The 20,561-nt window shown below is 34.5% G+C and overlaps 1 protein-coding gene across 1 annotated transcript in view; it reads right to left on the bottom strand.

The window, feature by feature from the left end:
* The window catches only part of LOC150092894 (mediator of RNA polymerase II transcription subunit 13-like), a 557,023-nt gene that overhangs the window by 311,028 nt on the left and 225,434 nt on the right, over positions 1-20,561 (bottom strand). The window contains exon 7 of the mRNA XM_090414065.1: positions 18,387-18,861. Coding sequence (XP_090270191.1) covers positions 18,387-18,861 — 475 coding nt within the window. The remainder of the gene's footprint in view (positions 1-18,386; positions 18,862-20,561) is intronic.

The raw sequence follows: 20,561 nt of genomic DNA, 5'->3' as shown, positions 1-20,561 counted from the left end.
GACCATCGATCCCTTCAAGAGTTTCTTGACTCTTTATCGACCCCACTATTTTACTATTACATAATTATAATAGGACAAGCAAAAAAGACACTTATATGAGTTTTTAGATTGTTTATTTTATAGTTACAGTGTTTATTGTATGTATAATATAGTATATATTATTATATTAGCTTAACGTCAAAGGGATACGTTTTTGTTTTTGACGTCTTTCTTAACATTACATATTTGATATGAGGGATAAATAACACATAAAACATAAAATTTAATTTAGATAACAAAATAACAATAATACAATCTTCCTTATATATATGAAAATAAGACTTTTATTAACTTAGTATACAATTTACTAACGTTGTCAATGTGAAGGGTGTGCTTCGTTGCCGGGCGAGAACCACCGACATCCGTTTATTGGTAAATAAGTCATTTTGGCCTAGTTGATTGGCCTCCATAACTATTTTCATGCCCTTGCTCCCTCTTACAGGTCCTATTCATGTCACTGTTCCCACGATTCACTCTTAATTGCGTTGTCATTCAGGATAGAGGTAATTCAAGTTAACCGAATTAAATATTACCCATACAATGATGTCTTATATTTTTCTATCGACCCCTGAGCACGAATCGACCCCTAACAATGTTATATCGACCCCTGGGGGGTCGATATCGACCACTTTGGCGACCACTGGTTTAGTACCTCGAATAAGGATGGTAGGTCATCATCAAGAGTCCACAACTCCAGGACTCTAGGTACTAAACAGTATAACCTTAACCCATATATTGGATACAGATAACTAGTGATAACAGGACTATATAGTCCACCACTCATTTGGAATACTGATAGCATGAAATTGGTGTCCTCCAAAACATTCTCCAGACACCTAAAAATAACAGGGCACTAAATAAATAACAAAATAACTATTTGATGTAGTTTAATAACATCAGGGCTCTATATAAATAACCAAAAAACTATTTGATGTAGTTTACGCATGCATTAATATATACAGTCAATTCCGCTTAAATGGGACATGTTGGGACTAATCCATTTGGCCCAATTAAGCAGCTTCCCCAATTAAACTAATAATAAATTCTAAAATAAAATATGTAATACGCAGGTAAATTAATAAGTAAGTAAAAAAAATAATAATTAGGTACCTATTTTAATGGTTTATTAAATCAAAATACAGAAAATATTTGTACTATAAATTGTGCAGAAAAAATAATGCATACATGATAACTTTTACAATTTCAAATTTTAATTCTGCAAAAATGCATCAATTGTAGTCTGTCTTTTGCTTTTGAAATTTTGCAGTTCTACAAAATCAGCACAGATATTCAGTGCGGATGTAGGACTTCCTTCATTACTTTCCTGCATAAAATAACGCTGTAACCCGACTATAAATTTTTTGGCCTCGCGATTAGTTACAAGCACAGGTGGGTCATCATCCTCATCATCGCATTCTTTGTCAAATTTTTGACGTTTGGATTTAATGACTTCAACAATTGCATCTTCAAAGTTTTCATTTTCATCGTAACATGATAAATTGTCATCTATTGTTGAAAATTCTTCATTATTCGTGATAGGAGCTTGCAATATGTCTTCATTATCATCACTACTCAAAATTTCAAGAACCTCCAAAGGTTTTAAACCACAAACAGCAAAGCAGTTTTGTATTGTGCTGCTTTTAATAGCTCGCCAACTGTCAGAGACAAAGTGTATTGCTTGCAAAATGGAAATTTTTGCACTGATCTCTCTGGCTGTTGATGAACTTGTTAATAGGTTTTCATCAATGGATTCCAGTATGTAATTAACCAATTTTCCTCGATACACCGTCTTTAAATTTTTTATTATCCCCATGTCCATTGGTTGCACTAAGGATGTTGTATGAGGAAGAAATTCCAGCCTTATATTTTTAGATTATCTAAATTAGGGTGTGCAGCACAATTATCGAGAAGCAACAAAATTTGCCTCTGCTTACGTTGTAATTCTACGTGCCAACTCATAAGCCAATTCCGAAAAATTTCAGAAATCATCCACGCATTACTATTGGCATGGTACTCTACTGGTAAACTCTCTATTCTTAACCCCTTAAAGCATCGAGGCTTAGCATTTTTTTCCTACGATTAGTAGTTTTCGTTTGTCCATACCCGACATATTTGCACAGCATAACACAGTAATGTGGTCCATTGCCCTTTTATACCCTGACAGTGCAATGTGCTTATAACACAGGAGCCATCTGGCGTAGCACGATAATAGAGGCCAGTTTCATCAGTGTTGTAAATATCATCTGAACAGAAATTCTCTAAAAAAGTAAAGATTTTAGTATTTTACCATTGTTCAGCGCTTACATTGCCGGCACTGCCCTTTTCGCCGTGCGCTTTTTTAAATTTGATATTGTGTCTCGCTTTCCATCGAGACAACAACTAGCAGTTGCTTTAAAATCGTTGTGGTCTAGCTTTTTAGCGATCTCCTCCGACTTCGGCTTCAACACTGGGCCGCTGATATTCACGCCTTGCCTGCTCTAATGCTTCTTCGACTTCTGGTCCTTTCCATCACGCTTTCTTTTGGATGTTCCTAGAATTTCTTTCTGTAATGTCCACTCCTCACGCAGTTGATTTTCTTGTTGTAGAAGATGCGCTGTGGTAAGATTTTGGAACACCAGTTGTATCAGCAAGTCTACGATGGCTTGAATTTAATGGCAGGCTTTTAATTTTATCCAGTAAAGCAATTTTACTTAAAAGTGTAAAATCATTTCTTGGCATCTTGGCAAAAATTCAAAAATTCGAAATAAAATTGACACAATAAATTGATATCGCAAGGTACAGTATATAGTAAGGGTAGATTCTTAAGCAGATGCGTACTTGCCAGACGGGCGATGAAAGATAACTGATTTGCATCACGCTAGAGTTGCCATATTTTCGAAAAATCCATGAAATATATCAAATATTGCTAAATTCCTTTTCAGCTACTGTCCCAATTAAGCAAAACGTTGTCCCAATTAAACGTTTAAATTATGTATTAATATCTTAGTTTGATTTCCGTTCTTTCAGATTTGACCCAAAAAAAACGGCTGCCCCAATTAAACGGAATCAACTGTATATATTTTTTTTGTGTGTGTATACAAGGATAAAGAAATCAAAATCCATTTGCTCACTCCCCACAGGTGAGTTATCAGAGACAAGTAGCAACTGAATGTTCAACCTAATTCTAAATGTTTTCAAAATGTATATTTTTTTTTTGCATAATGAATTTTTTTTTTAAAAAAAAAAATTTAAAACATCATCTCATTCACTGTCAAGTTTGCTGATCACAGCTGGCTGCCAATTAATTTATTAAAGAAGTTTTATTTCCAAAAAGGTGAAAATCGGGACATTATTTTGTTTTCTGTATGAAAGACCATGAAAAAATGAGCAGTCATTAACCATGCTACAGGCAAAACGTCTATAGACGTCACAGCTATAATGGATGCGAAGTGCATATTAAAATTGTAATACCCCTGATATTACATTGAAATATATGATGGATACGCGGCGTATGAGGATTTGATGAATAATAACAATTAGGTGGTTAAAAACTCAGCCTCCATATATTTTTCTTCAACACTTCAGCACCGTAACTTAAGAATTAATAACTTTTAAGTATTCTTCTGTTATTAAACCAAAATACAAAATGATGGTACAACATGACAAAATTTCATGCCGGTTGGGGTATCGCCTGGTTAAACAAGGCCCCCCTTGTTTTCGCCAGGGAACCAGAGCGAACAGCGAAAAATCAGCTACTGGAACAAATCTGAAAACACACCCCAACTCAACATCACCAGAGTTAAAGATCGGTACTATCAACATAAGAAGCCTGAATGGCAAAGAAATGGAGCTAGCGGAGGAATTAGATAAGTACCAGATCAACATAATAGGAGTGACCGAAACAAGAAAAAGACAAAAACAGGTGAGATCTTTTTGAGCAATAAATACAAAATGTTATATTCAGGCAATGACAATCAAGGAAAAGAAGGAGTAGTCATAGTATTCAACACAAAATACGAGGTTCATCTTCTTCAATGGCAGGCGGTGTCTAGTAGAGTGATTTGGGCAAATATCAGAATGGGGAACTGAACAATGAGACTTATTTGTGCCTATGGTCCCTACAGAAGGTTCTACTAAGGTAGAAGTGGAGGAATTTTTTGAGGCGTTAGAAAAAGCAACTGACACAATGAAAAAGGAAAAGTTGGTCCTTGTTGGGGATCTAAATAGCAGAGTAGGAAATGATTGTCAGACATACAAAAATGTTTAGGGAAAATTTGGAGAAAAGAGAAAAGCTAATAATAATGGCAAATACCTATTGGATTTCTGCTCAGGACATGGACTGGTTATTACTAACACCATGTTTCAACATAAAAATGTGCACAAATTCACATGGAGAGAAGAGGCAAGGAATAACAAAAGTCTCATTGACTATGTTATTGTTGATAGTGATATTTTCTCCCTGGTGCATGACACCAGAGTGTACAGGGGATTTGAAATTAGAAGTGATCACTATTTAGTCTTGAGCAGGATAAAATTGAATTTCGTATTGAAAAGAATAACATGTAAGAAAGTTTTAAAGAGAATAAAAGTTGAGCAGCTCTCAGATGTGAACTAGATTAAAATACACAAAGATTATTGAAGGAAAAATGAAAGAGTTTGAGAACAGGAACCAAACCTTGGAGAATCAGTGGCAAGCCTTGAAGAAAAACCTGATTGATTCAGCTAGAGAGGCATGTGGTGAAACTGTGGTGTTACACGTTTTCTGGAACTGAAAGTTTGAACGTGGATGTTAGGAAAAAAAAGCTAATTGTTTTTTCTTTTGCTGGTGTGGTATAGCATCTGTTGAGGTCGCAAAGTTTTTAACGGTAAATAGAGACATTTTATTCTAGTCTTCGAAAACAACAGACAGTAAAAATATCTATTCCTGAATAAAAATGAATATTCCATGCATTATAAGACGTTGTTGATCTACAACAAAATATCGGCATATGTGAGATTGATAAGACAGAAGAACTGCTGATACTAAAAAAAATAAATAAATAAATTTAAAAAAAAAAAAAAAACTACTAATGAATTTAGGATTCCCGAAAGTGTGAATAATTCTGATAATGATCGGATGTTATGTATACTGCGTCTATAAACAAAATAAAATTCTTGGAAAATGGAGCGAAATATACACAAACCAGAGAATACACATAACATATGCACCAAATTTTATGAGATGATTTGCTGCTCCATCAAACCATATTTATTTCTGCAATACTTTCTCTCTCTCTTCATAATTTTTTTTTTAAAATTATGCCATCATAAATTCACTTATTCATGTCTAGACTTTATAGGATCATGCTATTCACTCTACCCAGCAACTTATAGGACACACATATCACAAATGATAATTATTAATAATTTGTGAAAGTGTTTCTACTCACACTTATTCTTTCCTATTCTTACATGTGTTATAAATGATGGTTCACATATTTTCATCTTTGAGTATTTCAAATATACCAACCAAATATAGCATTCTCCTTCATTGTTGTTTTCTAATAAATCCTAAAACAGATTGTTCCCCCACTCTACGCAGAAGTATTCAAAGTTATCCTGCAATTAATTGCATTGAACTAATTAAGATGAGCGGTGATGCGCTATGCCCTCTCAAAACTTTCATACATCGATAAAAATGCAATCACACGGTCATGGGCATCCACAGGGGGACGAGGCACTTCCCCTGGGATCAATTAAAAAATTCCACAAATTATAATCGTAAAATTGATTGAGATATGTATCTTACATCCTCGACCCTGGGACACTTTGTCTATCTTAAAATTTTATTATGGGTTGGCCTGTTTCGGCCCACAGCAGGACAGCCATAGAACACGGGTTTTATTGCTGCAATATTTATTATTATTCCAGACATTGCATCATCCATCTCTTCAGTTTTTTATCACTTGGATCATCAGTGATTCCTTTCACAGTACTTTTTTTTTCCCATGTCTAAGATATTTCAATAGTTTCCAGAACATTTTGTTGCCTTCGCAATATTTATCTTCCGAATTATTTTAAAAATTTATATGCTATGCCTTTATTGTTTAATTACTTCTACACATTGCTTGCTTACATTTTTCTATGTCTTCTATAAGGATATGCTGACATATTTGCCAGGAAATTTCTATGTGATTTCTTTTTTCCAATCTACTATGCCAGATTATTGACTGCTGAATCCTCAATGTTTTCTTTAGATTTTGTCAATCACCTAAAGTTTTGTTCTTGTTTTCAAAACTTTTCACTTTTTCTCCAATGATATTTGTGTGTTTAAGTCTACAGTTCACCTCTGAAAGCTAGTCAACTTTGATTCTTTTTAAAACTTTCATATGTATTTTTCTTTTCAGTGTAGTACTCATTATATACTTACTCAAAACTAAACAGCGACTGCTCGCTATTTCAATAACAACTGTAATGCTCTTGTATCTTGAGCAACTGAAAAGATATAATAACATAAGAATTTTCTTATTTCTTGTATATTCCTTCAATGTGAATTTATCCACATCTTTATTTTGGAACATGTTTGTTTGTAATAATGTCCATGTCTGACAGAATTCCAGCAGAAACTTACTATTATTACTGGCATAGATGTTTTCTCTAAATCTTCCAAAATATTTCTCTATATTTGGAATTCATTTCTTAACCTATCAAAGCAACAAGGGTGGTTCACTTGCCTTGATGTGGACACCGGGGACTGGTGAGGCTTGAAGTACTCCAGTTGCAATTCTTATGGCTTGATGGTGGATGGGATATAACCATCACATTGTACTATCTCTGGAAGAAGCATAAACTTAGGACCTATAGCCAAGTTCTGTTCTAATCAGTGCATGACACAAATGGAGCAGCAAACATCTACCAGCATCCCCAAGAGGTAGAGGATAAGGATGTGAGGGATATTCATTGCTTTGCAGCACTTATCTCACAATTGGCATACATGAAGAAGGAAACAGTTTCTTGTCAAATACGAGCTCCTGAAGCTCTTGTTTTATGACCCTCATATTACATAAATGAGAGAAGATGGTAAAGTCATCCACACAGAGGGCATTATTTATTCATTCTGTTAACCTTGATTGCAAAAAGGCAACACTTAAAATTGAGACTTGCAGGAATCCCTCCTCTTAGGTATACAGTCAAGTGAGCCTGGTTCCCACTCAAATAAAGACTTGGTTGGATAAAAAGTTCTTGATAAAAAGGGGGAGGTCCCTGCTGAGACCAAAGTTATGTAGGTCTTTAATTGTTCCAAAATCTCCAAGTGCTGTCATATCAAGGAAACTGATACTAAGTACTCACATTTTAGGAAGGCATCACTAATGGATGCTTCCAGTTGAATTAGGTGGACAAGTCAGTGGGGTTTGAAGAAGCCAAATTAATTCTCTCCATTTCTCTTCTTTCCATTTCTCTCCAGAAACCATCAAAGACAAGGGTTAACCATCTTTTCCAGAATCTTGCACAAGCAACTGGTCAGAGCAATTGGTTGATAATTTAATGGAGATTTTGGATCCCTTCCTGACTTAGGAAAGACAATAATAATCACCTTTTGTCAGGTATCTGCAAAAATATTACAGAAAATCAGCTGAGCAAGTATAGCAACTGATCCTTAACATAAGGATCACTACTTACACAAAGTAGAATTCATTTCTTGCTTCATGAACAGCCTCTGTTGTATTCTTCTGTATATACCACTCAAATTTAATAGAGTATGTTGTTTTTTCTGCTTTACATTTTTGGACAATTTTTGGAGATAACAAGATATTGCTAATATTGTAGCAAAAATTTCCCAAAGAGATTTTAGACACCCAAAGAGTGTCAGCAATTGCTGTTGGATCAGTAACTGCATACCTGTTACATTCAAGGATCAAAAATGGATGGGTGGTATATCTGACTTTCATTTTCATGATTTTATTTTAGACTTCTTTGCTGCTGGTTGACCTTGTTACAGAAAATGTGTATTGGAACCAGGATTCCTTTTGGTTCAGGTGATAGATGTGTCTTGCTCAGGCACATTTGAAGGCAATGATGTTTGTTGTTGGATATCTGCAAAAGATACTCCAAGCTTTCTTATGTTCTTCCTTGGCTGCTGTGCAATTAGTATTCCACCATGCTTTAGGGAAAAGTGGAAACCAACTAGATGTTTTAGAAATTGCAGTTATGGCAGCTTGTGTACTACACTGTCACATGATTCATGGTATCACTGATAGGTGATGAAGTGCCAGTTGCAGAATCAAACTCTGTTAGGAAATAGAAGGTGAGCCAGTCAACTTGCTTGATTTTTCATCGTGATATCCGTGATGTAGTACATGGCTGTCCTTGTAAAAAAGTAGATATCACAAAGAAATGATTGCTCCAAATAAGCTATCATCAGTTTCTCACATAAGCTCACATAAGCAGTGGGAGGAGAGAGGATGAACAGATAGTTAAATTAATAGCAGTGAGTGTTTTGGAAGGCATATCATATGAAAGAAGGTGTTACTTCCTATATTCAAGAGGAAGAGAGAGAGATTATTATGGTTGAGCATAATGTTCAACAGCTCTTCCTCTGATATAAGTTTGGGCACTATCCCACAGAGTATTGTGTCCATTAAAATTCCACATTAAAAATAAAGTGGATGATAAAAGGCAGTATGACATTATCAAGGTCATCCTAAGAGATATTCTCAGGAGATAAAAAGATGCATAATAAAGGATCTGACTGAGAAGGATGGCAGCTGCCTCTAAGTTTGTATTAAGTGAAACTTGCTGGAAAGAGGTATGATTTCCCACAAGGATGATGGCTCCTTTGTGGGCAGGTCAATATCTGTCCTTATAAAAGATGGCTACATTTTATACTGCCAGATCATCTATGGGCTTCAGGTATATTTCCTGTAGACAAAAGCAGAGCCTTGATGTCATCAATGTTTTGATGGAATCCATAACAGTTCCATTGTAGAAATGTTTTCATTATTTATTTTTGGTGATATCACGTGGCTTCTGATGTTGGGAGGTTTAATTTTCATTGTCCTTGGATTTTTTTCTTTTTGAAGAATTGTGGGCAGTCAGTGTCAATCATTTCTTCTTCCTCAGACAAAATATCTAAGGTGTCATCAAATTGGACTCCTAGGGCACTAGACATATTAATTGTTTTATCTTCTCGTGGGAGCACAAAGGTATCCATCTTATCTATTAATGGATGTGGAGGCATGTCCTTGATTCTCTGCAGTGCACATTCCATTAGTTTTTTAATTAGTGCATTTTCAATTAAGGGAACCATTTCTCGTGTCCTCAGGAGTGAGCCCACATTGATTTTCATCTTTTATGTGTTATAAAGAGATAACAAGTAAATTATGTCATTCAGAGACTTTTTAACTGTGAGAAGGTAGGATTAACATAAGTGTTAAGGACCAAACTGACACTTTTGTTATAGTTGCCTTCTCAGAACAGGAGGGTTTCTAGCACACTAGATGTTGCTACTTTTGTGGAATACCATTTCCTTCCCTCTTGAAAGGGGATGCTCTATTTGGTTTTTATTCTTTGATCTCCTTTTCATCCTTCCTCCTTTGACATGCTCAGAAGCATGCTTGGTGATCTCTCGCTCTCCAAATTAGGGCATTTTGCTCTTAAAGTGTTTGTTCTCATGGTCTTTGCTGCCACATCAGATGCAGATGGCAAATCTACAACCAGCAGTTTGAGATTGACCATAATTTTAACATTCAAAGCAGTGCAAAGGGTTTGGGGATGTAGAACCTAACTGGAAAGTACAGATATCTTGCTTTCACAGATGTCAGTTGATTAGTAAATAAGAACGATATTCCTGGTGGGAATTAGGCGACCATCCTACCTGTGAAGTATTCTCCTCATGGCTGTCACTCCTTGGTCTTTCATTTGAGAGTGGATTTCTTTGCTAGGAAGATTGAGGAGATCCCACTTCAGTATTGCATCTAAAGAGTGACTCAAAGTTTTGTGGAGGGTAACTGTCATCAGCATTCTTCTGACAGATGTTGCACAATAGAGTTGCTCTGATCGTGTCTGAGTTGTTGTATCTGCAAGAATGTCCCCTGAACAAAGCTTCTTGACTGATTTCAGAAATCTTGCCAATCCATCCAAACCTTTCTAGATGAAGCAGGGTGACATTTTCCTGAGTGAACATTCTTAAGATGAGTTAATATTAAAAATGTTAATATGTTTATTGCTGCCCCAGATGTTTTTTTTTCTTAATTTTTAATTTTGTTCTCAGTTAATGTTTCAACAGTTTCTGGTAGTTGGGGCTTGTTGAGGGGTGCCCGAGGATTGAAAATTATTCATTCTCAAAGGGAGTATGTTTCAGCACCAGAGCTCCCCATCTACTGAGGAGCCACACATGGATATCTATTCTCTAGCAAGCAATGACTTTTCTAGGGAATAGAATGCTGGGGCTACCTCAGACACCATATCAACATCATAGCAAGCCTTGGACCCTGTCCCTGGACTATGTGAAAGGAGACTTACTACAACACCATTGACCCTTGTAGGCAAGCCCACTAGCTGACTGATCCTGTCCAGGTCATCTAGGATGGCCCATTTTACAGAAGTAGGGGCCAAAGTAGTGCCAGACTACTAGCATACTGCATGACAAACATGGCAGTGAGGCATTGGATCCCAGTGATGACAGTTCAGAAGATGGAACAGTAAAAAAAGAGTTGAAAACGGCCAGTACCATCATTGAGAAATCTACTTCACCAAGAACAGGTGACTCACATGGAAGGGCTCTCTCTAATGACTCAAAAAATCCTCTACTTCCTTTTTTTTTTACTAGAAACTGTGTAGTACCATAGATACAAATAAGTCTCATTGTCTGATTTTCCATTTGAAATGTCCTACATAACTTCACTTAAAACTACTTACTATTCAAGAAGTTTATGTTTTGTGTTTAGCTATGAATTCTATAGCTACTTCAAATACCCTGATCAGTACTGCCTGAATATAATATTTTATAGTTATTATTTTGAAGTATCTCATTTAATTTTGTCTTATTCACCTCAATAACACCAATTACATTCACCAAGTATTTTCTAATTCCTCTGCCAGATCCACCTCTTCTCCACTGATGTTCCTTATGATGGTGGGATCTATCTTTAATTCTATTCGGTATGAAGTTTTTCCAATCATTGAATTTTCATTGTTCACCCTAGTTCCCTGTTGAAAACAGCAGGTCAGTTGAACCATGTGAAGCCATAGCCAGCATGAAATTGATCATATTTCTGCATGTGTTTTAAGTCTGGATTGGTTCTCTGCATTTCTTAGAGACTATTATATGAAAGTTTCCTCCCAGTTATGTAGCTGTGATCATAAATCCCCCTATGGAGAGTAACAATAAAATTAAAATTCCATCCAAAGATCTTTGTTAAAGATATCTGAGTTTACTATTTTGTAAACTTGTTGAATGAAAGGTTCAAATTCTGATTTAAAATTCAAAATGGGAAGACAGTTTTGCATAAATGCTCTTTGGAGAGTAACTCAAAATAAGATATACTGAAAATTAAATAAGTATACTTGAAATACGAGGGCTGTCAATGTTTGGCATATTTTCCTCTATCAAGATTCGTTTTACATAAGCACTTCTTATTCCTGTGGCTTGTTCTGTCTATTCATCTGTATGCATATAAGACATAGTACTATGAATGAATGAACTTATATGAAATTTAGTGGTTCAGGGTCTTTACTAAAATTCATTAAGACGTTCTGGTTTAATAAGTATACAAAATTATACAACTATGTAAAGTCATACAATGATAATAATGGATTTTGCAAGAATCAGCAGAAATTCAGGATTATTTGACATTGCAACTAATTATAAATTATTAGAAGACCACATGGCATCCACACAGTATGGCACATCTGCAGTAAGTCTCTGGTTTATATGTTCGCAGAAGTAATTCTCAGCTATTTTCATCTGAGATTTCATAAAAAATAGAATTCTATGAACAATATCAATGGGCATGAAAATACATTTGAATGTGATTGTCAGATTGTCCCCCTATTTTGTTTTCATGACCCCCCCCCACACACACACACAAACAATATTCTTATGATGTGTAGTTCTAAAGCATGACTGCATTTCAGGCAAAATGCAATCATGCTTCAGATTAAAAAAAAAAAAAATGAAAAAGACCTTTAGATAAAGCTACTTGTGTGTTTCCATATTTAAAGTATCTTACATATCTTTGGGGGAAAGGGGGGGTAAGGAATGATTTAAGGAGTATAGATCAATAGGTAGAAAAGTATATCCTTTGACTCAATTAAGTTTTTTCACTAAAATTTTGCAACTGGGTAGTACTTCAATGCATGTACAGAGCTGTTATGCCATTTTTAAAATTGTGTTCAGATGGTTATGACTAAGATATAAGTATGTGGAATCAAATTTGTGTGTGTCAAAGAGTTTTAATATCAGTATCAATAGTATCGCTGAGATGTATCAGTGAGATATCTAAACCTTCTAAATACAATAATAACTAAGGCTGTCAAGATTTCATACACTATCTATCAATATTAGAATATCTCTTATGAAATTATAGGAAATTGAACCTCAGTAAAATTAACAGATCGCAAAGCTACTGTACATTACCATAGATGAGATAACACAGTTCCCTTCTCTAAAGACCACTTTTGGATTCCAATAAGCTGAGTAGCAGTCTCATACCACACAACAAAATTAATCAACAATATTCATAAATATCCATGGCTAGAATAGGATTCGGATCCACAGCCTACACACTATCCGTTTGCTGACATAGCTTTCAATATCTATCTGCTCACAAATTAAAAACAACAGGAATTGATAAAAATATATTAATTTTTTGTGAGACTTTTGTCTATTCAACTTAGTATGAGATGAGGACAACAGTTTTATTAAATTAAACTTTAAAATGAGTAAGTTTTGAAATATCCTAAAAAAATTACATTATGATTGTCACCTACTAATAATACATATATACTAATAACACAATAATTCAAAGTTTTCAATTTCATAACTTGCCTTGTGGTGCTAGCATACTTTGTCTCAAGCAGGATGAAGTTTCATTTTTCTCTTCTTTTTTTTTTTTTTTTTTTTGGGGGGGGGGGGGGGTATTCACTACTCCCCTATCACAATTCCCATAAAATGAGAAAAATTTCTCAGTTTATCCAGATAAGGATTCCTAGTTTTTTTTTTTCATAAATAATTATACACCGACACACCCAATTTAAACCAAATTATACTTGCACCATAGAATCATACTTGAATTATGTAAAAAATATTAAATTTAAATTCATAAATAATTATACACCGACACACCCAATTTAAACCAAATTATACTTGCACCATAGAATCATACTTGAATTATGTAAAAAATATTAAATTTAAATTATATTAATTTCTGAGTTTCCTGACAGGGAATGAATTTAAGATGTATGGTAAGTATTGTGTGTGTATAAAGGTTAGTGTGGGTCTCCCACAATGAGTCTTGTGACTCCATGGAGATACCCAAGAATCCACTGCCATAATCCAAAGCACAATTTCTTTCAGAAGTGCATAATGCTATACATTATGAGAGGGTTGCTATCCAAACCAGAACTAAATAATCATAATAATAATGTTTCTTAAAGATATTTGCTGATCAATCATAGGGACTTTCCAAATGCTGATTATATAGGTTCAAGGATAATTCATCATGGGGAAAATTCATCACAAAAAAAAATTGCTGAAAATGTTATTTGCTAGAAAATTTAAATGATACTGCATTGATAAAAAGTAAATGCAGTGTAAGATAAATTTCACAAAATATAGTTTTTTTATGTATTATTTATTTAGATTTTAATTAGATTTTCATAATATTTTTATTCTTATATAGTGAAAGTAATATTTTATTGATCAGTGAGTTTCCTAATTTCTGTTTCATCTTAAAAAGTTTTAAATATTCTTTCTTACTTACTACTAGATACTACAGGTTCTTCTAATCGAATATTAATATTTACAAAACTGAAATATGGTGGTCTAGGGAGAAAGGGCACCATATTTAAGAATATTTATTCTGCGAACTGTTCACTATTTTTCTGCACACTTAGACACCCGTCCTGGTGTGGTGTGGTGTGTGTGTGCGCACGCGCGTGCGTGTGTGCAGTAAAACCCCTTTATTACACTTTTCAGGGGACTGATGGGAAAAAGTGCAAATAGCAGGAAAGTGTAAATAGCAGGAAATGTAAAAAAACATTAAAAAAAGGCTAAAAGATTACTTACTGCTAGTATGTGAGTCTACATACTAGATTACAAAATTTAATAAGCTTTTTTTTTTTTTGACTTAGCTCCAGATTGTTTTGCATTGAGTTCAATGTTTGACCTGTTTTTTTACTATCGTGTTCAAAGTGGACACGGAGAGTCCAAGATCTTATGCTAAATGTACACGTGTTCCAGCATGCCAATTTACACGTCGCAGAATTGCCATCTTTTCTTCTACCGAAATATATTTTCTGTCTTTTTTCTCCATGTTACTAACATGGATAATCCACCACAGCAACTTGAAAGCAACTTTCACATGCTAAATTATGTTGCAGAAATTCTGCAATATCAATTCATACTGTGATTGAAAAATCACGGTATCGCTCATCACTACAGTACTGCTGCATGCGCATCAGTCACAGTCACTGTGATGGCGGAAACGAAACTACAGCCGAAAGCAATCCACCTGAGAGCAGAAATGTGTAGATTTCTGCTGAAATCGATTCGAAAATCGGTATTGCCACCGAGAAAAAAAACGCAAATCACGGGAAATAATGTCCACATCGAGTTGTTAATGGCAGGAACGTAAAAACGGAGTTTAACTGTATATATATATATATATATATATATATATATATGTGTGTGTGTGTGTACACACACACACACACACACACACATTTTATCAGAACTAATTCATAAGATGAAGTGTTTTAGTTATTGAAGACTTGTATTTTGAAAATGACTCCACTTTTGCTACGTAGGAAAAATATGTTTTATGCTGTTATTGTTTACAGAACTAGTTTAAGATCATAGGTGAGTAATTATATTAAAGAAAATGATAATAAAATTATGTAAATACTATCATAGTGATGTAAATCAGCATAAGCTAAATTACCATCTGCGGCTGCAATACCTTTTCGTCCCTATCCCAGTTTTGTAAAAATTAATATTCCATCAACAGAGGCTATAGTATGTAAGTAAGAAAGAATAATAATAACTTTACATGGAATAAAAAATTTCAGAATGCTAAATATAATCGAAATAATAAATAATACATAAAATATTATTTACATATATATGGGAATGACAATGAAATAGATTTCAAATTTTCTTGCGATAAATTTTTTCTGCAATGAACTGTCCAGACATGGATCATATCTATGATAAGTTCATCAGCCAAAAAATCAAATTTTTTTAAATGTTAACTGCTCTAACAATGGCTTATAATTTTTCACAGAAACAATTTCCTGATAGATAAACAAGGCAAGTTATCTTTACTCTCAATAATCTATATGTCTTGTCTTAAGGTTTTTGTGAACCATTGAAGTTCTTTAGCTGTGGACTTCACAACTGCGACTGTCTCGAGGATAAGGTGGTTGGCTCTATGCCTCCTGGTGGCTGGTGCACCTGTTCTAGGGAGCAAAAATCCGAGTTTCTGGGTGAAAAAAAAAATCCCTACATCTGTATGAGACTGGCTAACTCACCTTTAGTCGAAAGAGACAAGATAAAGGTTCCTCATGTCACTGATGAGAATCGAACCCAGGTCTTTCCAACCAAAGGGCTTCGCCTATACTGCCTGAGCTATGGAAGCTCCAAAATATATACATATGTGTGTGTATCCACTTCTCCAGTTGTCTTTATAAGTTTCTGCCTTTATCAACAACTTTTGTATATTTAATATCATAGTTCAGAATCAATACAACATACCTAAAAAAATTATAATGAATGATTTATACAATACTGCAACTATATTTCAAAGTTCACTGAAGATTGTGGATATGCCCCAGAAAAACTGATAATTTCTTCAACAGAGTGTGCTAAAGAAATGGTGTGTAAAATGGCAAGGTGTGTCATTTTACACACCCAAAATCAATCATGTATTCAATTGAACATTAAATTAATATATGCATCCACTGAACTCTAAGGTTTTTTTTAAGCATTTTATTATTATTATTATTAACGTGACACCTCCAGGAAGGGCACCTACTCTACAACTCTCCATCTCCACTCAATCCACCAATTACAGTGAACCTCATCATCTACACCAATGCCATCTACTGCCCACCACTAGTATTTTCATAGACAATCACAAACATCCTTGCACATGGCAGGATGCCTTTCACTTTATTCACACAACTCTTGATTCAACTGACTTACCTTGGAAGTATTAAAAACATTTACTTTTTTAAGTTTCATAACTGGAAGGAGACCTCCGCATAGCCTCTTACAAAATGCAGAGAACTAACAAGGGTTTCTGTCTTAATGTCCACCTTCTTGTAGTGCACTCTATTAGTAGGTAACCTGAATACTGAACAAATGACGATGGGCAGGCAATTTGGGATTTAGCTAATAAAATGTATTCTTATTTGTTTAAATAAAAATAAAATGGTACAACATGATGGAATTTCATGCCAGCTGAGTGTATACTCAGTTAAACAACAACAATCCCCACCCCCTCCTATTGTTTTCATCAGGGAACCAAGAGAACAGCAAAAAAAAAGATATTGGAACAAACTCCAACTCAACAGAGTTCAAGATAAACACCATCAACATAAGAGGAAGAAGAATCAATGAAAAAGAAATCAAACTAGCAGAAGAATTGAATAAATACCAGACTGAAATAATATGTGTTATCAAAACAAAGAAGACAAAAATAGGTAAGCTTCTTCTAAGCCACAAATACAAGATGTTATATTCAGCAATAATAATCAACGAAAAGAATGAGTAGCTGAAGTATTCAACACTAACAACATCTACTCGATGATCCTTTGTGAACTATGGGGAGAAGAACATACAGTACTATGAGTGGGCCAAGAATAATTCAGGTACCCTGTTCAAAATCAATGGGTTTTTTTTTTTTCTTTTCACAAACCACTTCTGGCCTTCAAAGATGCAAGGCGATGGTTATCTCACATTAGGCAATGTACTATTAATCCCATATTTCATTAACCATGACCCAGACATTCACTTATATATCTACCCTTGTCTACTAAAACTATGATATGCATTAATACAGTAAACAGCATAATATTTACAGTTACACAATACTCTTCATCTGATCTTAAGAAATCTATTACACAGAATTCACACAGGCATGATCTTAACTTGAATTATACTTACATTCTCAACATGTGGGCAAAAAACATAAATCACACCTAAAGATGTACTATTCACAATTATTTCACTTATCAAAACACTACATATCACTAGGTTCTTCTTGGGATATGAAAGATTAGTAGAACAGATGCTTGAATCAAAAATTAAAGAGAAAAGACCCAGAAGATCATTAAGATGAGTGGATAAGTGCAATTTGGCATTTCTCAGAGGATAGAAATGTAAGAGCAGGTCAGTAGATTACTAACTTTGGAAAAAAACTACTCATGGGAAACTAGTAATGAACACCCTACACTATACTACATGAGGGTACAATGTTTGGTGGCACATATTTGTACACCAGGCAAACAATGTGTGTGTGTGAATTTTTCCTCTTTACTTTATCCAAAAAACATTTTATATATATGTTGTAAAAATACCATTTCATTTGTAACCTAGTAACCATGCAAATTTATGAAAATTGGGATCTTGATCACGAAAATCTGCATATGCATTTAAATTCAAATCGTTGCACTGGAATTTTTAAATTACCATATGAAAACAAGAGTGCAAAATATTTTTACTTGACTATTATTTACAATTTAGCTGATCTTTCACTGTGATCTCTATTTAGAAATGCATTCCATACTGCTTCTTTTTTACATATGATGAAGAGGGAAAAAAAAAAAATTAAAATCATTATTTAGTTGTTATTTATGCCAATCATCAAAAATGGAAAAAATAAATACTGATTAAATTATTAAATACAAAAGTACTTAAAACACTGAATCAAAAGAAAAATAGTTAAAATTAAAGCAAACTACTACATATTCAAAAACACAACTTCTGCATGTAACTCATCAGATGCATATGGTAATCAACACATGAAAAAAAAACTTACTTAGTGAGATAAAACAATTCACAGAATGACTGAGTTTCAGTTCTTAAAATGCTTAATGTACTTATCACATTTAATAGCTATAAATTAAAAACACTTTTCATTAAAAATTTCTGAACAATAAAATGCTACCTCAGACAATTACATGCTGTCCTATTTGTGGGATCACAAAAATCCCAATGACCACTTGCTTCCTCCAGACCCCCTTCTAATTGAGAAATCTGAGTTCGAGGGTAAGGAATGGTATTCTCCTGCCACACACAATTTTTAATACTTGATGAAATTTGGCTTTGCTTCTGATAATGTGAGCAAGTTTGTAAACACTGCTGATAAGTATCAGATGTCACCTGTAATGACTGGCTGCAAAACTTATTATTCAACTGTAACCCCATGAGTCCTGATGAATCACATGGTGATGTAGGTGGTGTAAGCACTCCAGTAAGTATGGTCGGCTTCAGAGAAACTTGTGTGGAAGAAATGGCAGGTGGAACAACACCAAAATTAGGGTATGAAGGGTTACCTGCAGCACCAGTAAGAGTCCTGAGGGCAGCTTCATCTGTTTCTGTTACAAATACATAGCATGAGGGATATTTCATTTTAACACCTCCTAAAATAAAAATAAAATAATAATTAAAACACAAACTGCTTCTGATAAAAGTTTCTCTAAATGTTTTAAAGGTAATATAAAAGATTTCTGACATAGTTCATGCTGTATCAAACCACTTAGATAATGTCAAGTGACTATTTTAATATCACAAAAATTAATAGACAAACAAATAAACAATGCTTTAATGAATCAATGGTATGAATTATTATTGTTATCTGAGATCTCCAGGGAGTCAAGGACTCATCAAGAGAGACTAAAAATCACACGAATCAGCTGTCGTTTCTCTTAAATTCATTCACACTAGATGCATCCACTACTCCTAAAGGCAAACTATTCCACTCACTCACTGCTCTGTGAGAGAAAAACCTAGCTCTTACCTCTTTCTTGACTGCGAACAAATTTTACTTCCATGGATGCCCCTGTGCTTTCTCTCCCCACCTTACATATAAAAAAATTTCATCACATGATATCCTATAACATCCATTCAGAAGTCATATACCTATATCATATCACCCCCTCTTTTTCCTATTAACCAGAGTCTGTAATCCACATACTCGCAATCTGTCCTCATGATCTAAATCCCATGATCTGGATATAATCTTTGTAACTCTTTGCACCCGTTCCACAGCTTCTTTCCCCTTGGAAACTGGGGGACCAAATCTGTTCACAATAATCCAGGTGAAGTCTTATCAAGGACTTATAAAGAGGCAAAATGACTTACTTATCCTGACATGTCAAGGTGTCTGCTTCAATATCGCAATTATCCACTGAGTTGTATTTGCAAACTTTTGCTATGTGACCTTTGAACTTCTAATTCCTATCCATCATTATGCCAAGATCGCTAGACTCATGAGTTTCTTGTAGCATAACCCTGCTAATATAATATGCCACTGAAAATATGTTCATGCCTAAGTGCATAAATTTACACTTACTAACATTAAACTGATAGCCATTTTCCTTTGCCCAAATTTCCAGCTTATTCAAATTTTTTCTAAGTGCTGGATATCAGTATAGTTCACCCACAGATTCAAGACCCTTCGACACTTCTGTGCATGTCAACAGGAGGAGAATCCATTCCAATAATAGGGTAATCAGTCCGTATTGTGAAATGAATTATTATTACAAGTCCAAAAAGTAACTTCTCTTTTATGACCATTGTAGTTAACTATATTACTTGTATAACAGTTGGAAAATTTTACCTATAAAGCATGTGATTTCGCATGTTGGTGACCAATTCGTACGTCCTTCATTTCTTTCCCCCTCTTCAGCATGAATCGACTATTCTTGGCAAGATGCCAAGCAGAGATCTACAAACTGTGGGGGAACTATAGCATTCCTGATTGCCCTACCTATCCTCATATCATTGACAAACAATTGCACATCTCCTGTTAGACCCTTCCTAATGTCATTAATGTACAGATTGAACAACAAAATGGATAGGTTTATGTGTTTGTCACACATGTTGGATAGGATTCAAATGGTATTGATACGAACATAGATTGATAAGAAAATAACTACTTATTAACTTAAAAGCTAATATTTCGCTGGTATTATATCCAGCATCTCCAGAGCACACAAACAAAGTTTGTTACAAATGCGAGACAACCACAATCCGGTGTAACAGTGGGGCTAGTATAAGTAATGGCAGCGTGCAACACAAGACAAAAGTCCTAATAAGAGCCTTCTAAGTTTAAAAAAAT

Source organism: Typopeltis vanoorti, chromosome 24, assembly GCF_054136105.1.
Source record: "Typopeltis vanoorti isolate ZY-2024b chromosome 24, IOZ_Tvanoo_1.0, whole genome shotgun sequence".
Taxonomy (NCBI): domain Eukaryota; kingdom Metazoa; phylum Arthropoda; class Arachnida; order Uropygi; family Thelyphonidae; genus Typopeltis; species Typopeltis vanoorti.
Note: the sequence above shows the minus strand (reverse complement) of the source record. Positions and strands in the feature narration are given on the sequence as shown.